Source organism: Fringilla coelebs, assembly GCF_963513975.1.
Source record: "Fringilla coelebs genome assembly, chromosome: 6".
NCBI lineage: Eukaryota > Metazoa > Chordata > Aves > Passeriformes > Fringillidae > Fringilla > Fringilla coelebs.
The window spans coordinates 23075532-23091199 of record NC_140034.1 but is presented as its reverse complement, the minus strand read 5'-3'; the positions used below and the strand labels follow the sequence as shown (position 1 = coordinate 23091199).

At 49.7% G+C, this 15668-nt stretch overlaps 1 protein-coding gene across 1 annotated transcript; it reads left to right on the top strand.

The window, feature by feature from the left end:
* Window positions 1–8866: 8866 nt before the first annotated feature.
* BATF (basic leucine zipper ATF-like transcription factor) lies at window positions 8867–13437 on the top strand (the record flags this gene model as incomplete). The annotated part of the gene is made up of 3 exons (XM_084207895.1): window positions 8867–8932; window positions 10722–10826; window positions 13231–13437. 3 exons carry the CDS (start codon window positions 8867–8869, stop codon window positions 13435–13437), a joined length of 378 nt encoding a protein of 125 aa, XP_084064021.1.
* Window positions 13438–15668: the final 2231 nt, after the last annotated feature.

The window sequence follows — 15668 nt, the reverse complement described above, 5'->3', positions numbered from 1 at the left end:
TGGAGCAGCACATTTCTTCATCTGACTGCAACCATCTGCTGTGGCTGCAAGGTCCCACACTGCTTGGCAGCTGAGTTTGCATGCTGCGGTAGCAGCAGCTCTGCATTTCTCCCAGCCATGCTCTGGAGTGTGCCTAAGAGCCAGCTGGTAAACTGGGTAGTTTAGATGTGTCAAAGAGTTCAAGGCTGTGCTCCAAATTCAAGATAGAGCTACCTGATGGGTCCCTCTCACTGAGCAGCAGTGGGAAAAGGAGGAAGGCTGCTTGAGGAATGGGGTGAAGAGGAGTACATCCATCCTTTGTAACTGTAATGCCATGGTAGATGGGGGGAAGTTTCTCTGGGCTACTGTCTTTCCTGCTATGAAATCAGTAGACATCCAAAGATGGGTGCTGACCTAAATTAGGGCTGCAGGAAAATTTCCCTATGCAGGAACTAAAAGTCCCACTAGTTTAGAGTGGAAACTAGTGAAATGCCGTGTGATAGAGATGTGCAGAGCAATTCCTGGCTTAGAGATAAGTCTGTTGCTCTGCTCACCCCCTCACAAGATGTTCAAAGAAATGGAAAGACAACTCATTTCACACTGGTAAACTGACACACTTCTCACAGAGCCAGCAAACTGGTTTGTGCAGGTGGACAAGATGCCCTGCTGGCCAGCAGTTTCAGATGGCTCACAAAGGATCAAGTATTGAGATGAAAAACAAGGATTCCCAAAACTGAAGTAAAAAACTTTGGCTTAAATAATATAGAAAGGTGGCGTGATTCTTGGACATCTACTTTGGGGTTCAGGTAAAGAATGGTGGCATGGAGTTTCTATTTTCCTGTCCCTTCTTTGAAACCAATTTTGGCATTATTCGTGACACTAGGAGGACCAAGTCTTCACATCAGGGCTTTGCACCATCACTGCTGGCATGGCTAAGGGTGTAGTACATCTTCCTTGTCCCTCCAAAGCACTATGAGGGATGAGGTGCCATGGAGGCTGCAGGTCACCTATGTCTGGGCACTGGTGTTGGCAGCCACATACAAAGCTATAGGAAAAGTAGCCATATCCCTGGAGGCTGATTACAGAGCACCTGTCTTGCCAGGGTTCCAAAATGCAAAGGTGGAAAGCACAGGATTGGTGATGATCTGAAACTGCTCCCTCTCCCTCCATCTGCTGTTCCGAACCCCCAGGGGAAACCTGTGGGTCTTTACAGGCCCTCTGAAATAGCCAGCACTAAGCAAGTCCTCCCTTGTTGTTTGGGTGTTTGACATGGGCCTCCTTCCTTCTGTTCCTGTCAAAAAGGCATTGAAGAGCCCTGGCTGGGGACGCTGGGGCATGGACCAGGTTTGGGTCAGGGGCTCAGCTGCTGCCCCTCTCAGCAACCTGCTCTGGGACTCTGGGTTGTCTCCCAGAGAGCTGGCAGCAAGCAAGAGCTGTGTGTGCCAGGGTGTGACAGCATGTGCCAGTGCACTGCCCAGGCCGATGGGGCTTATACCCATTTGTGTATTTTGGTACAAAATGCCAGTGTGGTTCTGCCATTCAGCACTTCTTGCACAGGCACCAAGTGTACCTTCTGCACAGCTCCCCTGTCCCCTCCTGCACAGCCACTCTGCCCCACGCTGCCTGTCCTGCCCCACGCTGCCTCTGACAATGTGCTGGGATCCAGCACTGCTTGTACAAGCACCACATGTGCCTGGGCACAGGCTCACTGCTTGTGAGCCCATCAGCACAGCTGCTTGTGCTGCACACCTCCTCCAATCATGCTGTGTGAGCTGAAGGATTTGGGAAGCTCTTGTTCCTACCAAATGGGGTAGAGAGAAGGGAAAACCGGTGCACACACCCCCGTAATCCAAAAGTGAAGCAGATCCCATTGGGGTGAAAGTACAGTACTAGCATGAGTGCTGTTCACAGCCATCTCCTGCTGAGGTGGGTGTCTCAGAGTCTGTCTGCAAGAACATGCCCTAAATAAGCTGTATGCAATTCTTGGGAGTCTTGAACATCTTTTGTGGTGATAGGTGGTGTTGAAGGACATTTTCCTCTGAATGGAGTCATGAAACAGCAATGTAATACACTCAAGCGTCATATATCAATTTAAGAAACACAATCCACCCCATGCTATAGATCATGGCTTCAACCAAAGCCTTGTGAACATCAAATCCTCCATCAGGCATTGTTCACCCCCTGGGAGCACAATATTTGCTGCTTGGTTGCTGCAGTTGGATTCACTGCAGCAGTAGTAGAGTCCCAAGGCTGAGTCCTGTGGCTGAGCAGCCACATGTGCCTCTCCTGTTCATGTATCGCCTGGAAATGCACACACTGGGAACCACAGAGGAAGCTGGGGCCATGGGCCCTTGCCATCACCAGTAAGTCTACCCCTGAGTGGATCAGCCCTTCTGGTTAAACGGGTCACTGCCCTTCCTCTTTGGGCCTTCCCCATCATCACCGAACGAGACTGCCACTGAGATGAGTCAAACCGTCAGACACCATCTGCACCCTGCACACAGCACGTCCATGCCTTGGATAGCTCACCTGGAGGGCTCAGCCCAGGCAGCCGAAGCAAAGAAGCCCTGGCTGACTGGAGGGTGTCTGGTAGCTGAACCTTTTCAGTGTCCCAAGCGCAGCTGGGTGATCTGGTTCATTTCTGACTGATCCCAGAAGGTAGACAAGGCCTGTGAAGACAGCAGTGAGAGGAAGTTTGGCCTTGAATGGATGTGCTCTACCAGGGTTTGAGATCTTCTGAACTGGAGATTCTTGTAAGTGTACATCTGAGTACTTGCTTATGAGCTGCTAAGTCCTTGCCAGGAGCAGATTAGATGTTGCTCAACTAAGTACACAACCAGTTGATCTGTACAGGACAGGAGAAGGAGAATGTGGTTGATCCCTTCAAAACAGCCTGGGGAGAACTCTAATAATTGGTGTCTTGAGACTGAAACTCCCCCATGTGCAGGAGGTCTGACCCTGCCAACCTCCTGTCAACCCTTCAGCTCTAGTCAAGCTTGCTTTTCCTCTCCAGTGGGGTCAGATGGACCCAATCTACCTGGAGCTTGGTGTCCATATCTGGAAAGCTAGCACATTTGGCATTTTCTTTCTACAGTTTCCTTCTTTTAAAATATTGACAAAAAAAAAATTTGCATTACTAAAGACATTCAAAAAAACCCCACATAAAAGTGGCAAAGCCAAATACCAAAGACCTAGAAATTGCCAGAAATGGGTTTGCCTGGGCAGTCTAGCTTCAGCAGTCTTGTGCATATGCTCACTTCCTGCATTTTGCCCTGGATTGCCACCTCTTCAGCACCCAGGCTGGACCTTAGCTGGAGGGAGCAATAAGCCGGACAGCTAGGCTGCCTCCTTTCTTAGCAGGGCTGGGAAACTCCTATCAATTGGTGAAGCAAGAGACTGCAGAAAGAAAGGTGGTTCTCCTGGGTAGACAGCTGATGCCTCCCTGGAGAGCTTGGTCTGTGTCTACCCCTGCCTTGAAGTTACTCTGTGAGTTGGTGAGCCACAGGAGCAAGAGCTTTCACAGGAGCAGCTGCGTCTTCCTCATTTCCCAAGCTGCTTTACAGAAGTGCTAAAGCTTTGCAGATGCAGTCACAGACATCAGGATCTGGGGTTTGACTAAACTAAGTGCTGCATAGTGCCAAAACCATCAAAAAATTTAGATCCTAGTTGGTTCAAAATATGTATCCAAAATTAATGAGTACTTATGACCTAAATCCCCTTTGTCTCTTATTTTGCACCTGTTAAATAGGTATAATTCCACCCCTTCATCCTCAGCTCTGGACCTGGAAAGGTGCCTGAGAAAAAAGCTTCATTAATAACCCTGAAGCCCTTGCTCAGTGCTGAAGTGCCAAGCATTAGAAAGAGTCCGTGAAGAAATGGAAGAGCAGGATGATGGAGCACGCTGACTGCAGGACAAGATGAAGGTAACATGGCCATGCCAGGGAATAAACCCTAGTGGATCATGCAGCTACAGAGCACAGCATGTTACACAGCATGAGGGCATAAATGCAGTGTGCTTTAGGGATTTAATTGTGGGATTTCCATAATTTTGAGTGCTTGACTTACAGCCCTTGTCATTTATCTGACATTCTGGGTGTAAAATACCTGTTTTCCTGTACTTTGGCTGGTTGCATCCAGTAAGGACTGAAAGTGCTGGTGTTTGCTCTGTGCCAGCTGGGATGAATTTGGTGGGACTATGCTTCAGCTTTCCTGGCACAACCTCACTCTCACACTCAGCTCAGTCAAGATGAAATAGCCCTGGTGACAGAGACTGGGGAAGCTGCACACGTTGCAGACAGGACAACAGGTGCTGGCAGAGTGGGACTTGGCAGAAGTATCTGGTAGAGAGCAGGGACTTTTTCAGCACAGCCATTCTCAGCACTGATTTCTGCAAAACTCTTCAAACTCATGTAAGGAATTAAAACGAGTCATTGCAATTATCCAAATATTGTAAGAAATTATTTGCATAAAATGCTACATGTGAAGCAGAAACAACCTTGGTGGTTTACAGGAGGCTGAAGTTGGTAACTGCTCTAGGCTGGATTTTTAAATAGCGCTGTGCACTGAATGGCCTTGCAAACGAGATGAGTGAGGTGGATGGGCTGAGATGCTGTTTTGAATGTTGCTGTCACAAACCTGCTGCAAGAGCTCTGGAGCAGCAGGTTTACAAGGAAACTCCAGCACTCATCTGTGCTGAGGAAGCTGGTTGCACAGGTGGGACATAGGGAAAGAGGCTTTGAAGCAAAGCTGGTTGAAAAATACCCCATGTGCTCTCTTGGTTCTGAGGAGCCCATCCTAGTAGCACACTTTTTTCTCCCCCGCCCCCCCTTTTTTTTTTCTTTTTCCTTATTTAAACCCTGGGAACATAAGTCATAACACAATCCATTCCACAGAGGCAGAATTCAACTTGGATTTCTTTTGAGAGAGGTTTCTTCCCAGCCACTGCATATAAAGGGGCTTGAATAACTTTCCTGAATTGCCCATATGAAGGTCTTCCTAACCTCATCTTGCTTCGAATATCAGACCTCCAGACCTCCACCTTTCCTGCTGCAGTTGGAGCCTGTTACTTCCTTACCCTGCTTTGGCTGCACAAAAACCAGCTGACCACCCTTTCCATTACAACATATGAAAGACTGTTTCTTCCTCACCACCCACTTCCCACCCCCAAGACTTCTCTTTTCTTGGCTAAATGGGCACAATTTCTTCACTCCTTTCTCTTAGGGCAATATTTTTGTGTGTTTATCTTTTGTATTTTCTTCCAGGCTACTCCACTTCTTGGCCTGGAACTCTGAAAGGGTCCTGCACAGGCAGCACAAGGCAGTCATCTCCTCTGCCCTACCCAGAACCCCAAGTCAATACCTGACCCCTTTGCTGCTGGCAAAACTTCAGTTTTCAGTGCTCTGCAACCCCTGGATTTTTGCCTCCTGTTCTGCTCCCCCATGGGTTATTCCCCAGATCTTCTACCTACAGCTCGCTTCATTTTACATTTGCATTTGTTCTTGCTGACCTGCATCTTGCTGCTTTCAGACCATTTCTCTGCAGTCAAGATCACGCTGAGCCCAGGCTCCCGAGTCCCTGCAGCCACTCTGTCCTGGGAGAACAAGACTTCCTTCAGCATTGCCTGATGTAATTTACAAGGGAGAAGTACAAGGTTAGTCCTGCCCTTCCTCTAAAAACCTCTGGAACTATCCTTTGTCCATCAAGCTCCTGGTATGGCAGTAGCCTAACACTGGTGAGTTTTTCCAGTGCCACTGAAAGTGATTTCACAGCTCCTATGATTAAGATCAAAGAAAACTAAATGATTCCGGAGAGAAAGTCAGGGAATGTTATTCGCAGTGTAAATTTAGTCACCTAGGTCAAACACAGAGATAAGGAGACTGACTCCTGAAGCTCCCCCTCATAAAGGGGGGGAGCCTGGGCAGGGGCAGCAGGAAATCAGCTCCCCATGCTGTGCCTGCAGCAGATGCCCGGGTCAGTTCCCCACAAAGCTGTGAGCAAATGCTGGTGGAGCCATACTGGTGGTTTCTGCTGCTCTGGGTTGGGGGATCCTGTCTCTGACCAGAGAAATGGCAGGAGACAACATGGGTCCAGCACAGCCCAGAGAAGCATTGTGAAGGCTCTGCCCATCTTCCCACCAGGAGACACTTGTCTCACTTACAGATGCTCATAAGTGGCAGGAATTCATTAACATCATGGCCAGCTCAAGAGAAAAGAGTGTGTTTGGACAAGGCAAGGAAAGGGATGCTCTCTTATTCCTGCTCAGAAATGCCAAGTGTACAGACCCTCTCTCATGCTGTTGTTCTCTCCTGAGGTATCTTCATCAGCTGTCAATAAAAGCCCAGCTCTGGGTGAATCAAGGTGCACTCAAAACCTTCCTCTTCCTCAAAGAACAGTCTTTGCCATAGCCACATTCTGGACAGTTTTGCACTAACTGTCCAGCTCCTGCCAGGACACTCAGCTTCCCCCTCTACCTTCTGCCAACAGCCCCACCACCTTCCCAGCTGCCCCCCAGACAATGGCCCTGCTAGGTACAAAAGGAAGGAGTTCAGCTAACTTGTTGAATAATGGAACAAGGATATTTTGCTCTGAGGAAAGAGCTCCCTCCATCCAGCAGCCAGCAGAGCAGGACAGGCCAGGCAGTCTCTGAGACCTGCTCCCCAGTAGAGGAGTGTGGTTTCCTCGGGAGAGGGAATCCAGCAGTGTGCCTCCTGGAAAGGAAGTGCCGCACAGGGTTGCAGAGTTCAGAGGAAGTGTAGCGATGCAGCGAGCTAATGGATCCTTCAAGGGTTGTGCTGCTAGCTGGTGCCTTGGCACGGCTGAACTCAACACCTCTCACCTCACTGATCCCTTTGGCTACTCCATTTCTGGAGCCAGCTGCACCAGAAGAGCCCTGCGTGCTACAGGGGGGCTGCACTTCCAGGAAATTGGGTTCCTCAGTGTGGGTCATGCCAAGCAAACCCTTGCAGCCATGTTAAAAAGTGGTGGATCCTAGCATTTCCATCCAGCACACCAGGAGGAAAAATACACTCAGTGCTGTGAAATGTCCAGATAAAGGGGCTAAGAGTAGAACACCAGTGCCACAGAATGTTTCTAAAAAGGGAAATGGGTCAAATGGAGTAGTTTCACTATTGGAGCTAAATCAGGAGATTTCCCTGAGCCACCCAGCCTGCAGCCAGCCCCACGCAGTTTTTTGTTTTGGCCATGTTTGCTCCTGTGTTGGCTCCATGAGTGGCAAGGATGGTAAGAAATGCTGGCAGCGCCCATGCAAGTCTGCACTGTCTTCCAAGCACATGCTTCTCTGCAAGTGTGTTTTCTGTGTTGCAATAGAGAAATTATTTCCAATACTTTTCCCCAAATAATGACTGGATCTCAAGTGCCCATACCTATGTCCTGCTGAGACTTGCTAGCTGTTCCTGCCTGAGGCAGAAGAAACTCAACCAAAAGACCCACTGACAACAAAACCCAGTAAGCTGGGAATTGGGAATTGCTGTTTTCCACAGGAGTGGGTTACTGTAGATGGGTTCATGCCTGTTTCTAGGTGTGCTCCTTATTGCACATGCAAGAACTTAGCAGCTCCGAAGTCAGGTGCTTCTGTCTGTGGATGGGGACCCTCTTGACATGTGGCCCTGGCTCACCCTGCTGATCTGGCGACATGAGCAGATCAGAAAGCAAATGGTCCCTGCTTTGGCACTTCCTACTCCTGCATTGTCACCTCCAGAGCCACTAGCATGGAGTACTCTGAGGGTACCCCTGAAGCACTGCTGTCCTAGGGGCTGATTGCGCACCTTTAGTCTTCTGGGGCTCATACTAAAGGTAGAAGCAGTCCCAGAGAGCACAGACTGGGGGAGAAAGAAGGGGATCCAAAGCAGCTTCTCCTTGCTGCTGTCTGCATGGGCTGATCCACAGATTCTTACATTTCCAGCACTTTGTCTGCCAGGGCTGCTATTCCCTTATGGCCAGTGGTGACATACTAATGAGTATTTTAAAGTGCTAAATAGCTTTGCTTTATAGAAAATACTAGTCCTACCCAACCCAGTCCAAATGTTCTGTGATCCTGAGCGTTTCTTCTTACATGGGGCTGGTGCTACCTCGTGCCCTCGTGAAGCACCTGCACGAGCAGTGTTGATGTGGCAGCTGCTGAGGGTGCCTGTCCCCTCCCCGGGACCCGCGTCAGTGCTATCGGGGGCGGCAGGAGGGGGTGGGTGGCTTGTGGGGAGATGTGTGCCTGCTTGGGAATTTCCTCAGCTGTGCTGGGGTGACTGAGGTTGCCTGGGGCTGGACTGACCTCCTGCTTGCATAGGGTTAGCATGGGACACAGTAGCCCTGGAATTTCTGGGGCTTCCAGTGTCACCTCCTCCACATAGTCCTCCTTTGAGGGTCTGAGTTTCATAGCCAGAGCTGGGGCTTTTCTTCCTTTCCATCTCTGCTGTTTGTCTCAGAGAAAACCCATCACGTTGTTTTTCAACTGCCTGAAGGTGTTTTTCGGGGGTTTTTCAGGCTATTTTGAAGCTCGTTTTTCCCAGATGTGCTTTTTTTCTTCTTCTTCTTCTTTTTTTTTTTTAATTGGTTTAAAAAAAATTTTTTTCTTCTGTAACTTTACTTCTTTGCCTTAAAGTTTCCGGCCACGTGACTTTCAGCTTACATCCCTGAGGTTCTGAGAAACCACAGGAGGCTGAAGGGAAGGTGTAGAGGCTCTGAGAGGAGCGAAAGTGTCGGAGCACTGGGCAGGAGGACAGAGAGCTTCTGGGACGGGTGAGAGTAGGAAGCCAAGGGCCACATCAGATGTGACAGAAGAGGACAGAGGAGAGGCAGAGAAGCAAGACAGAAAGCAGGCACACCAGGAGCACAAAGGAAGCTGAAGAGACCCTGGGAGCCAGAAACAGCAGCTATGCCTCACAGCTCTGACAGCAGTGATTCCAGCAGCTTCAGCCAGTCTCCCCCTCCCAGCAAACAGGTAAAGCAGGGGCCCTTCCTCAGCTCTCTCCAGCTATTTCAGGGTGGGCCTCAGGTGGGCAGGAAGTAGGGTGGCCCCCACTGTCTGTGTTTTCACAGTGCAATATGGCAGAGCTTTCTAAGAATGGCTGTGGGGAGAGAAATGCAGGGCTCAGCCAAGAGCCCAGGCAGAAGCTCCAGCCACTGAGCTGGGTATGGGCAGAGAGAGATGACCTGGTTCCCTGGGGCTATACCAGGGGCAGCTGGGGGCCCAGGACCCCCTGGCATGGCAGGTCCTGTGATACATACCAGGCAGGCAGGAAGTTTTGGTGTGATTTGGTGCTCTGGTGAGGAGCCTGTGCAGGCACCTCCTGGCTGTGGACCAGGGCAGCTCAGGGGCAACCTGCCGGCTTCCTGCTTCTGGACAGCACTCGGGACCCAGAAAAACCTTGCTACTTTGGATCTGCTTTCTTTACTATTCAGCCTCAGCAGTTTTTCATGTCAATGATGCTTCACAGAGGGGTTTTGTTTTGTTGCATGGCATACCTTAATGGTAGGTCTTTTGCTGGCAGATACAGACACGAGCCTGAGGTATTCTCACTGCTTTTTCTGGCTAAACTTTATTTTATCTGTCATTTGCCATTTCTCTAGGGCTGGCAACAAGATCAAGTGCTTGAGATTTTGCTCAGAAATCTTGAGGTTCATCAAAGCAGATGATTTTTGGCTTCCACACAAGGATGGGAATGCATCCTGGCTTGCATCCTAGTAAACATAGGGATAAAGCACAAGGTTTTCTAAAGGATAGTGACTCGACTTGATGCAGGATATGGGAGGTGCTATATCTGAGACATTTTCAGGGTATTGAAGGCAAGGATAAAACGGTTAAGTTCAAAGAAAAATATCTTGGGTTTGGGGGAGGGGGGAGAGGATGTGGACAGATAAATGGGCTGGGAAGATAACTTTTGTGGCTGAGTTTTGTAGTCTTGTGGAGAAGTGGTGGTGTGAATGTTAAAGAGTCCACAAGAAGGGCAGTGCAATATGAAAATAGAAGATGAAAGTCTGTGTGACAGTTTCAACTGTCAGAAGGCAGCAGAAGGTCCAGATCTCAGCAGAGAATGGCTGGTGCATGAAGCTCATGACCTGAAGCCTGGAGACCTCTGTTATTCCCTGCCTAAGGGGCTTGGGAGAGTTGCAGTCAGCACTGCAGGCACTGCTAACAGGGGACTCCAGAAAAGAGCAAGGACAGAGATAAGAGAGGTGGAGCAGAGAGATCTGTGTTAAAAACAAAAGCTCTGAGTCTGTCTAGTTAAACAAAGCAGGGGCCATATCGTGCTGTGAGGGTCTGCAACAAATAAAGCCTGAGACAGAAGGGTGATGGAGAAGAGAGGGACCAACAGGGCTGAAAAGAGGAAAACACAGGCTGAATATCTGGAAAAATGGTATATCCAAGAAGCTGGAATGTCAGCAGTGCCATTGCCCTGCAGAGAGACAGGAAAGGAAATGGTTTTCTGTAGAAGAATTCAAATTGTCTTTTTTCTAGAGGGAGGTCCTTACTCTGGTCCATCAAACCATATCCAGGGCCAGTGTGTTGGTGAAAAAAGAGTGGTCATTTCCCAGCTGTGCTGGGATCCCCAAGGATGTCAGATGTGCCCCTCCTGGCAACAGGGGTACTAAAGACATCACACGTCCCACAGCTTTATACTGTTGTGCTTCAATGATGTTATCTGCTGTGTCCCTTTCCCAGCTACTGCCCTGCAGGAGGAGGCTGAGGGAGAGAATTACCCAGTCATTTCCATGCCTTGTTTCCCTAGGACTCTTCTGATGACATGAGGAAAGTCCAAAGGAGGGAGAAGAATCGCATTGCTGCCCAGAAGAGCCGCCTGAGGCAGACCCAGAAAGCAGACACACTGCACTTGGTGAGCACTTCCACCCTTTCTCCTCCCTGGTGCTGAGGACTCATAGGAGACACCTGTGCTTTTCCCCTGGCACTCAGAGCAGAGATGCTCAGTGGAGGCAGGACAGGAGAAGTGAGGCCAAGGCAGGATGCAGGAGTTAGTGCAGTGAGAGCACACAGCCCAGGATGACTGCCACTGAAGCGTTTAGTTTTGCAGCTAGTTTTGAATCCATCTTTATCTCTCAGTCCTTCATTAGTGACTTCCTTTCTCAACCTCTTCTGACTGAGCTCTTTGAAAGCATAGTCTCACCTGGCTTGGCTCTCCCCAGGTTTGAGATTCATGCCACCACTTATGCAGAGGTGCAACAGTGTACAAAGATACTTTTCTGTGCCACTGTGGGCATCCCCAACAGCTCTTCCCAGTGTGAAGAATTAGATATCTGCCTTTCAGGAGGGATGGTCACTTCTGGCTGTGTGTGTTTGGGCAGGTGTATGGGGTCAGTGTTGGAGTATAAGGGCTGGGATGCTCTGCATTTTGCACACTGATAAATGTGTCCCATGTATTTTGGGCCACTCATGGGAAGGATGAAGAACATGCAGCTTGCAGGGGTAGAAACCATCTTTATCCCTGTGTTGGACTTGGCTGTCTTTGGAAAAGTGGTAGCTGAGTTTATATTCTAAAAAACATCCTTTGATTTAGCAGTCTCTATATTCCCATTATTGGAAATAATTATTGAGCATTCAGTTCTGAACCTTCCTCCTTACATAGTGCCCTTAGGCCATGGCTGGAGCTAGGTTTAAGGGAGAGATTTCACTCTTTTCTCAGTAGTTGATGAGCCTTCTTGAGCTGACATGGTTCTAGGCTGATTGCATTACATCAGCAATGGCTCTGGGCAGCTGTATCTGAGAGAGGTGAGAAAATACCCTTTCCTTGGGGTCAGTGCTCTCTCTACAGTAATCCTAGAGTAGGTATGGGCTCTGAGCTTCCCCCAGGAAAGTCTTGCCTAGCTGTGCACCAAGCAGGATTGGGATGCTTTTCTTAGAGCACTTGCTTAGGAGATTACTGTTGCTCAGCTACCATTGATAGCACACAGTCCTTGCCTTCCCATTGGGATGGGGCAGTGGGGCTAAGTCCGTTTTAGATCCCAAGAGGAAGATGAAAAAATGCAGGGAGGCAAGTAGATGATGGATGGTAAATTTCTGCTAGTTTTTTTTCAGTTCCAGTGGACAGTGATCCCCTGCTGCTCCTGGGTTCATTCCCTGAGCACTCTTTGCCTTTGGTTGTTTCTGCATTAGGGACTTTGTTTCTCTGATGTAGTTCTTCACAGAAAAGCACGGTTCCTGTTGAGCTATGGTGGTATGAAAGGAGCTACCGGCTCCATCTGCCCCAGAGTTTTCTAGCTTGTGTTTTGAGGGGAATGAGTCATAGGAAAGCTGGGACTCCTGGCCCCTGGGTGATTCCCAGCAGTTCCTGAGTTCAACAACAGTCATGATTTCCAATCCATTTGGTCACGCCTGAGAGATGCTGTTTGTTGTGTGAGCTCCTGCTGTGAGAGCAGCTGTAATTGCTGGGTGCATTTCAACCTGTGCACAGAGTGGGCACCATTTGGAATCAGCATGGCAGTGGAGGGGCAAGCAGAAGGTTTGCTTTGCCGAGGTGGTGGTGCAGCTTTCCAGAGCCTCCAAATGTGGGTCTTGCTTTAGCACATTCCGCTGAGTTTCCTATCCTCTGGTTCTGCCCAGGCTGCTGGCTTCACGGTCAGTTGATGCCTGCAATGCTTCAGCCTGGAGCTGGCTGCACTTCAGCAGAAGCAGAGGTATCAAAGGCTTTGGTGCTCTCAGTATTGTTGAGACAAGGCTGAGCATCATTTTTAACCCCTTTGTTGTTATTCTCATTCATACCAGTATTAATTCAGTTCTTCTGAGGCCTTAGTTTCTCTTTTCTTCTGAGTCAAGCGTCTCCCCTTCCTCCCCATCGTGCCGCTGCTTTCCTCGTCTGCTAGCAGGAAGCAGTGAGTCTCTTCTTTCCAGGGCCATGACAGGTTTCCTGTGGCAGGTGGTTTTCTGGTTAAAGACGGCAGTTATTCAACGTGCTCTCCGCCGGGGGCTGGGCTGCCCGGGAAGCGCCCGGAGATGTGTGTGTGCATGAGAGGGAGCGAGAAAGCCTGGGCGGGAGCAAGCCACAGTCAGTTCTCGTAAGCTGGGGCCGGGGAGCGTGGCTGGGGCTGCCGGCATCGCACCCACACCCGGCCTGGCCAGATGGGGGAGGAGGGTTTGCCCAGGCGTGGCTCTGTGATGAATTTACCAGAAATTTATCGTTCTGGAAATTCTGTACGGCAGAGAGGTGAAGGACCGCAACCCTCATGTCCCTAGCTCATCCCTGTGGGTCCCATGCTGAGGAAGCCCCTGTGGTTTTGTCTCCTCAGGAGAGTGAAGACTTAGAGAGACAGAATGCTGCTCTGCGACGGGAGATCAAGCAGCTGACAGAGGAAATGAAGCACTTCACCTCGATGCTGAGCTCCCATGAACCCTTCTGCTCCATCCTGACATCCCCTCCACCGCCTCCAGAAGTGCTTTATGCCACACACTCTTTTCACCAGCCCCACATTAGCTCCCCACGCTTCCAGCACTGAGCCAGCCAGGAGGACAGCAGCCTGCCAGCTCCACTGATGGCAAGAAGTAACTTTGTGGGGCTTGCTTTCCCTTCCAAGGGAAGGAATTGGACAGACGGGCATTCCTTCTTAAAGTATGTATTCTGAGTGACTTGCCTAAGACTTGCTCCCTGTGCAGAAATGGCAGAGCCACCATGAGGCATCTTTGGACAGTTTCCAGCTTGGATTCTGGAAGGAAGAGGCAGTCACAAAAGGGCACCATCCCCCTTCTCTGGTCCTTGTTTGGGGAGACTCACAGGAGTTTGCAGCACTGGCAGCCTCCATAAGAGCAGCTGGCTGTGGCACGCAGCCAGACCTCCAGGAAGAGGAAAGGGAGCAGGGGTGGAGGGGAAGGTTGGGGGCCACAGAGTGTCAGGGCAAAACTGGTTTATTTTTATAAAATAAAGATTGAAAATGCTTAACTCTTTGTTTCCAAAATAGGATTTGAATCACTCCTAAGGCCTGGCATGATACAGTTGAAGACACAGGCAGCAGCGTGGGAAAACTTGGGGCCCAGAAAGCAGCCCTGCATGCACAGGAGTCTGATCCAGGGCCGCAATCAGTGCCCCACTTTTAGAAGGGGGCCCATGCACATAGGCTGGGCAGGCTGAGCAGCAATGGTTTGTGGGCTGATGAGGTCCCTGGGGAGGATGGGTCCTCTTTGCTGCAGGGCTTGACCTGGCTAGAGTGTGACATGCCATGTAGCATCATAGGTCTCTTCCCTGCTGACCCTCTCAGCTCCTTGCTACTGGTGGCTGTGGCTCCACATGCTCCCTTGTATGAGTGGAGGTGCACTGCCATGTTGTGTCAGCTCTTGTTGGGCTGTTGGAGCCTTCAGTTTGGCCAGCAGTGCAGCTGGGAGGAAGCATCATGGCATGGAGGGAGCTGGTGGTGTTTTTTTGGAGTGCACAGAAGAAGCAGGATCCAGCAGGACTCTTGCTCCAAGGTACTCTGCTAAGGCATATAGCTGCAGCCTACATTCTTTCCCCTTGCCCATCAGTCACCGCTCCAGAAAAGGCTGCTGAATTATCTCATGCATTGAAACAGATGAAACCCGAAAGGTCACAGAAGAGTAGATTAGTCCTCCTGAGTCTGATTTATTGGAAACACAAGCCAGTCCAAAGAGGCAGTCTCTGCACCTTACCCCACACAGCCATCAGCCCACTTATCAGCCCCACTCTGTACATGAGGCTGAAGCCCACCTGCCAGTGGTTCTGTTGCTGACAGTGGCTCAGGACTGCTGCCATCTTCAAGGAGCATCAGCTGCAATCTTTTCAGCATAGAGCACAAGCAGTGCTGCTGAGGAAGGCTTTTAAATGAGGGAAATTGACCAAATTTGTAGATCTCCTTCTTGCAGGCATAGAGAAGCAGCCTATTTCCAAATAGGTTTTAGCCCATCATCATAACCCTCAAGAGTGATTGGGTAAAGTCCGTAATGTGCTGTGCTGTGCACATTTTCTCTCTCTGGTTTGCACTAGCAAGGAGATAACCAAATACTGTCTTATCTGAGCAAGCTGTCCTCAGGATAGGTGCAGGTAGCACTGTGATTTCTCCTGTCATGGTCTGCTCAGAGGTTTGTCAGCTTCCTACCTCCAGTTTCTGTGCCAGCATGGGAGGCACTGTGGTCAGAGATACAAAAGCAGTGCTGAGGCAATGGGTGATTGCACTGGCCCTCCCTGTCTGTAGCTCTGGGACGAGGGATGAGCACATTTAGGGAAGGACATAGGGAATTATAGTGGTTATTCCAGCCAGGTAGCTGGGTTTCTGCACATACAACATGCAGAATACATCTACAGGACTAATTTAATTGTGTCTTACACCACCCCTCTCTGCTAGATCTCACACCAATAGGCTTCACTCTAACCATCAGTTCAACGAACAGCTGCTGATTCCTTGCACAGGCTATGCTTTGAGCCAGTCAGGCTACACAGGCTCTTCCCAAGGTGCTTTTCTCTGGAAATTGTCCCTTTAAGCCTGAGAGAGACAACTGACTCCAGCTCTAGATGAGCTTGTCTTTACAGGCTTTGCATCTGCTCCTTGAGCTTCCAGTGGATTTTCTCCCAGATTTTTCACTTTCACTTTTGCTGTTCCTTAGGGTTCTGATGCTCCCATTCTTCCTGGTTTACAGTCAGAGAAAAAAGCTACTGCTACCTTGATTGGGGTTTGCCATGGAGGGCACTGCAGGCTCATGCTCTTCACTGGAGGATGCCGGA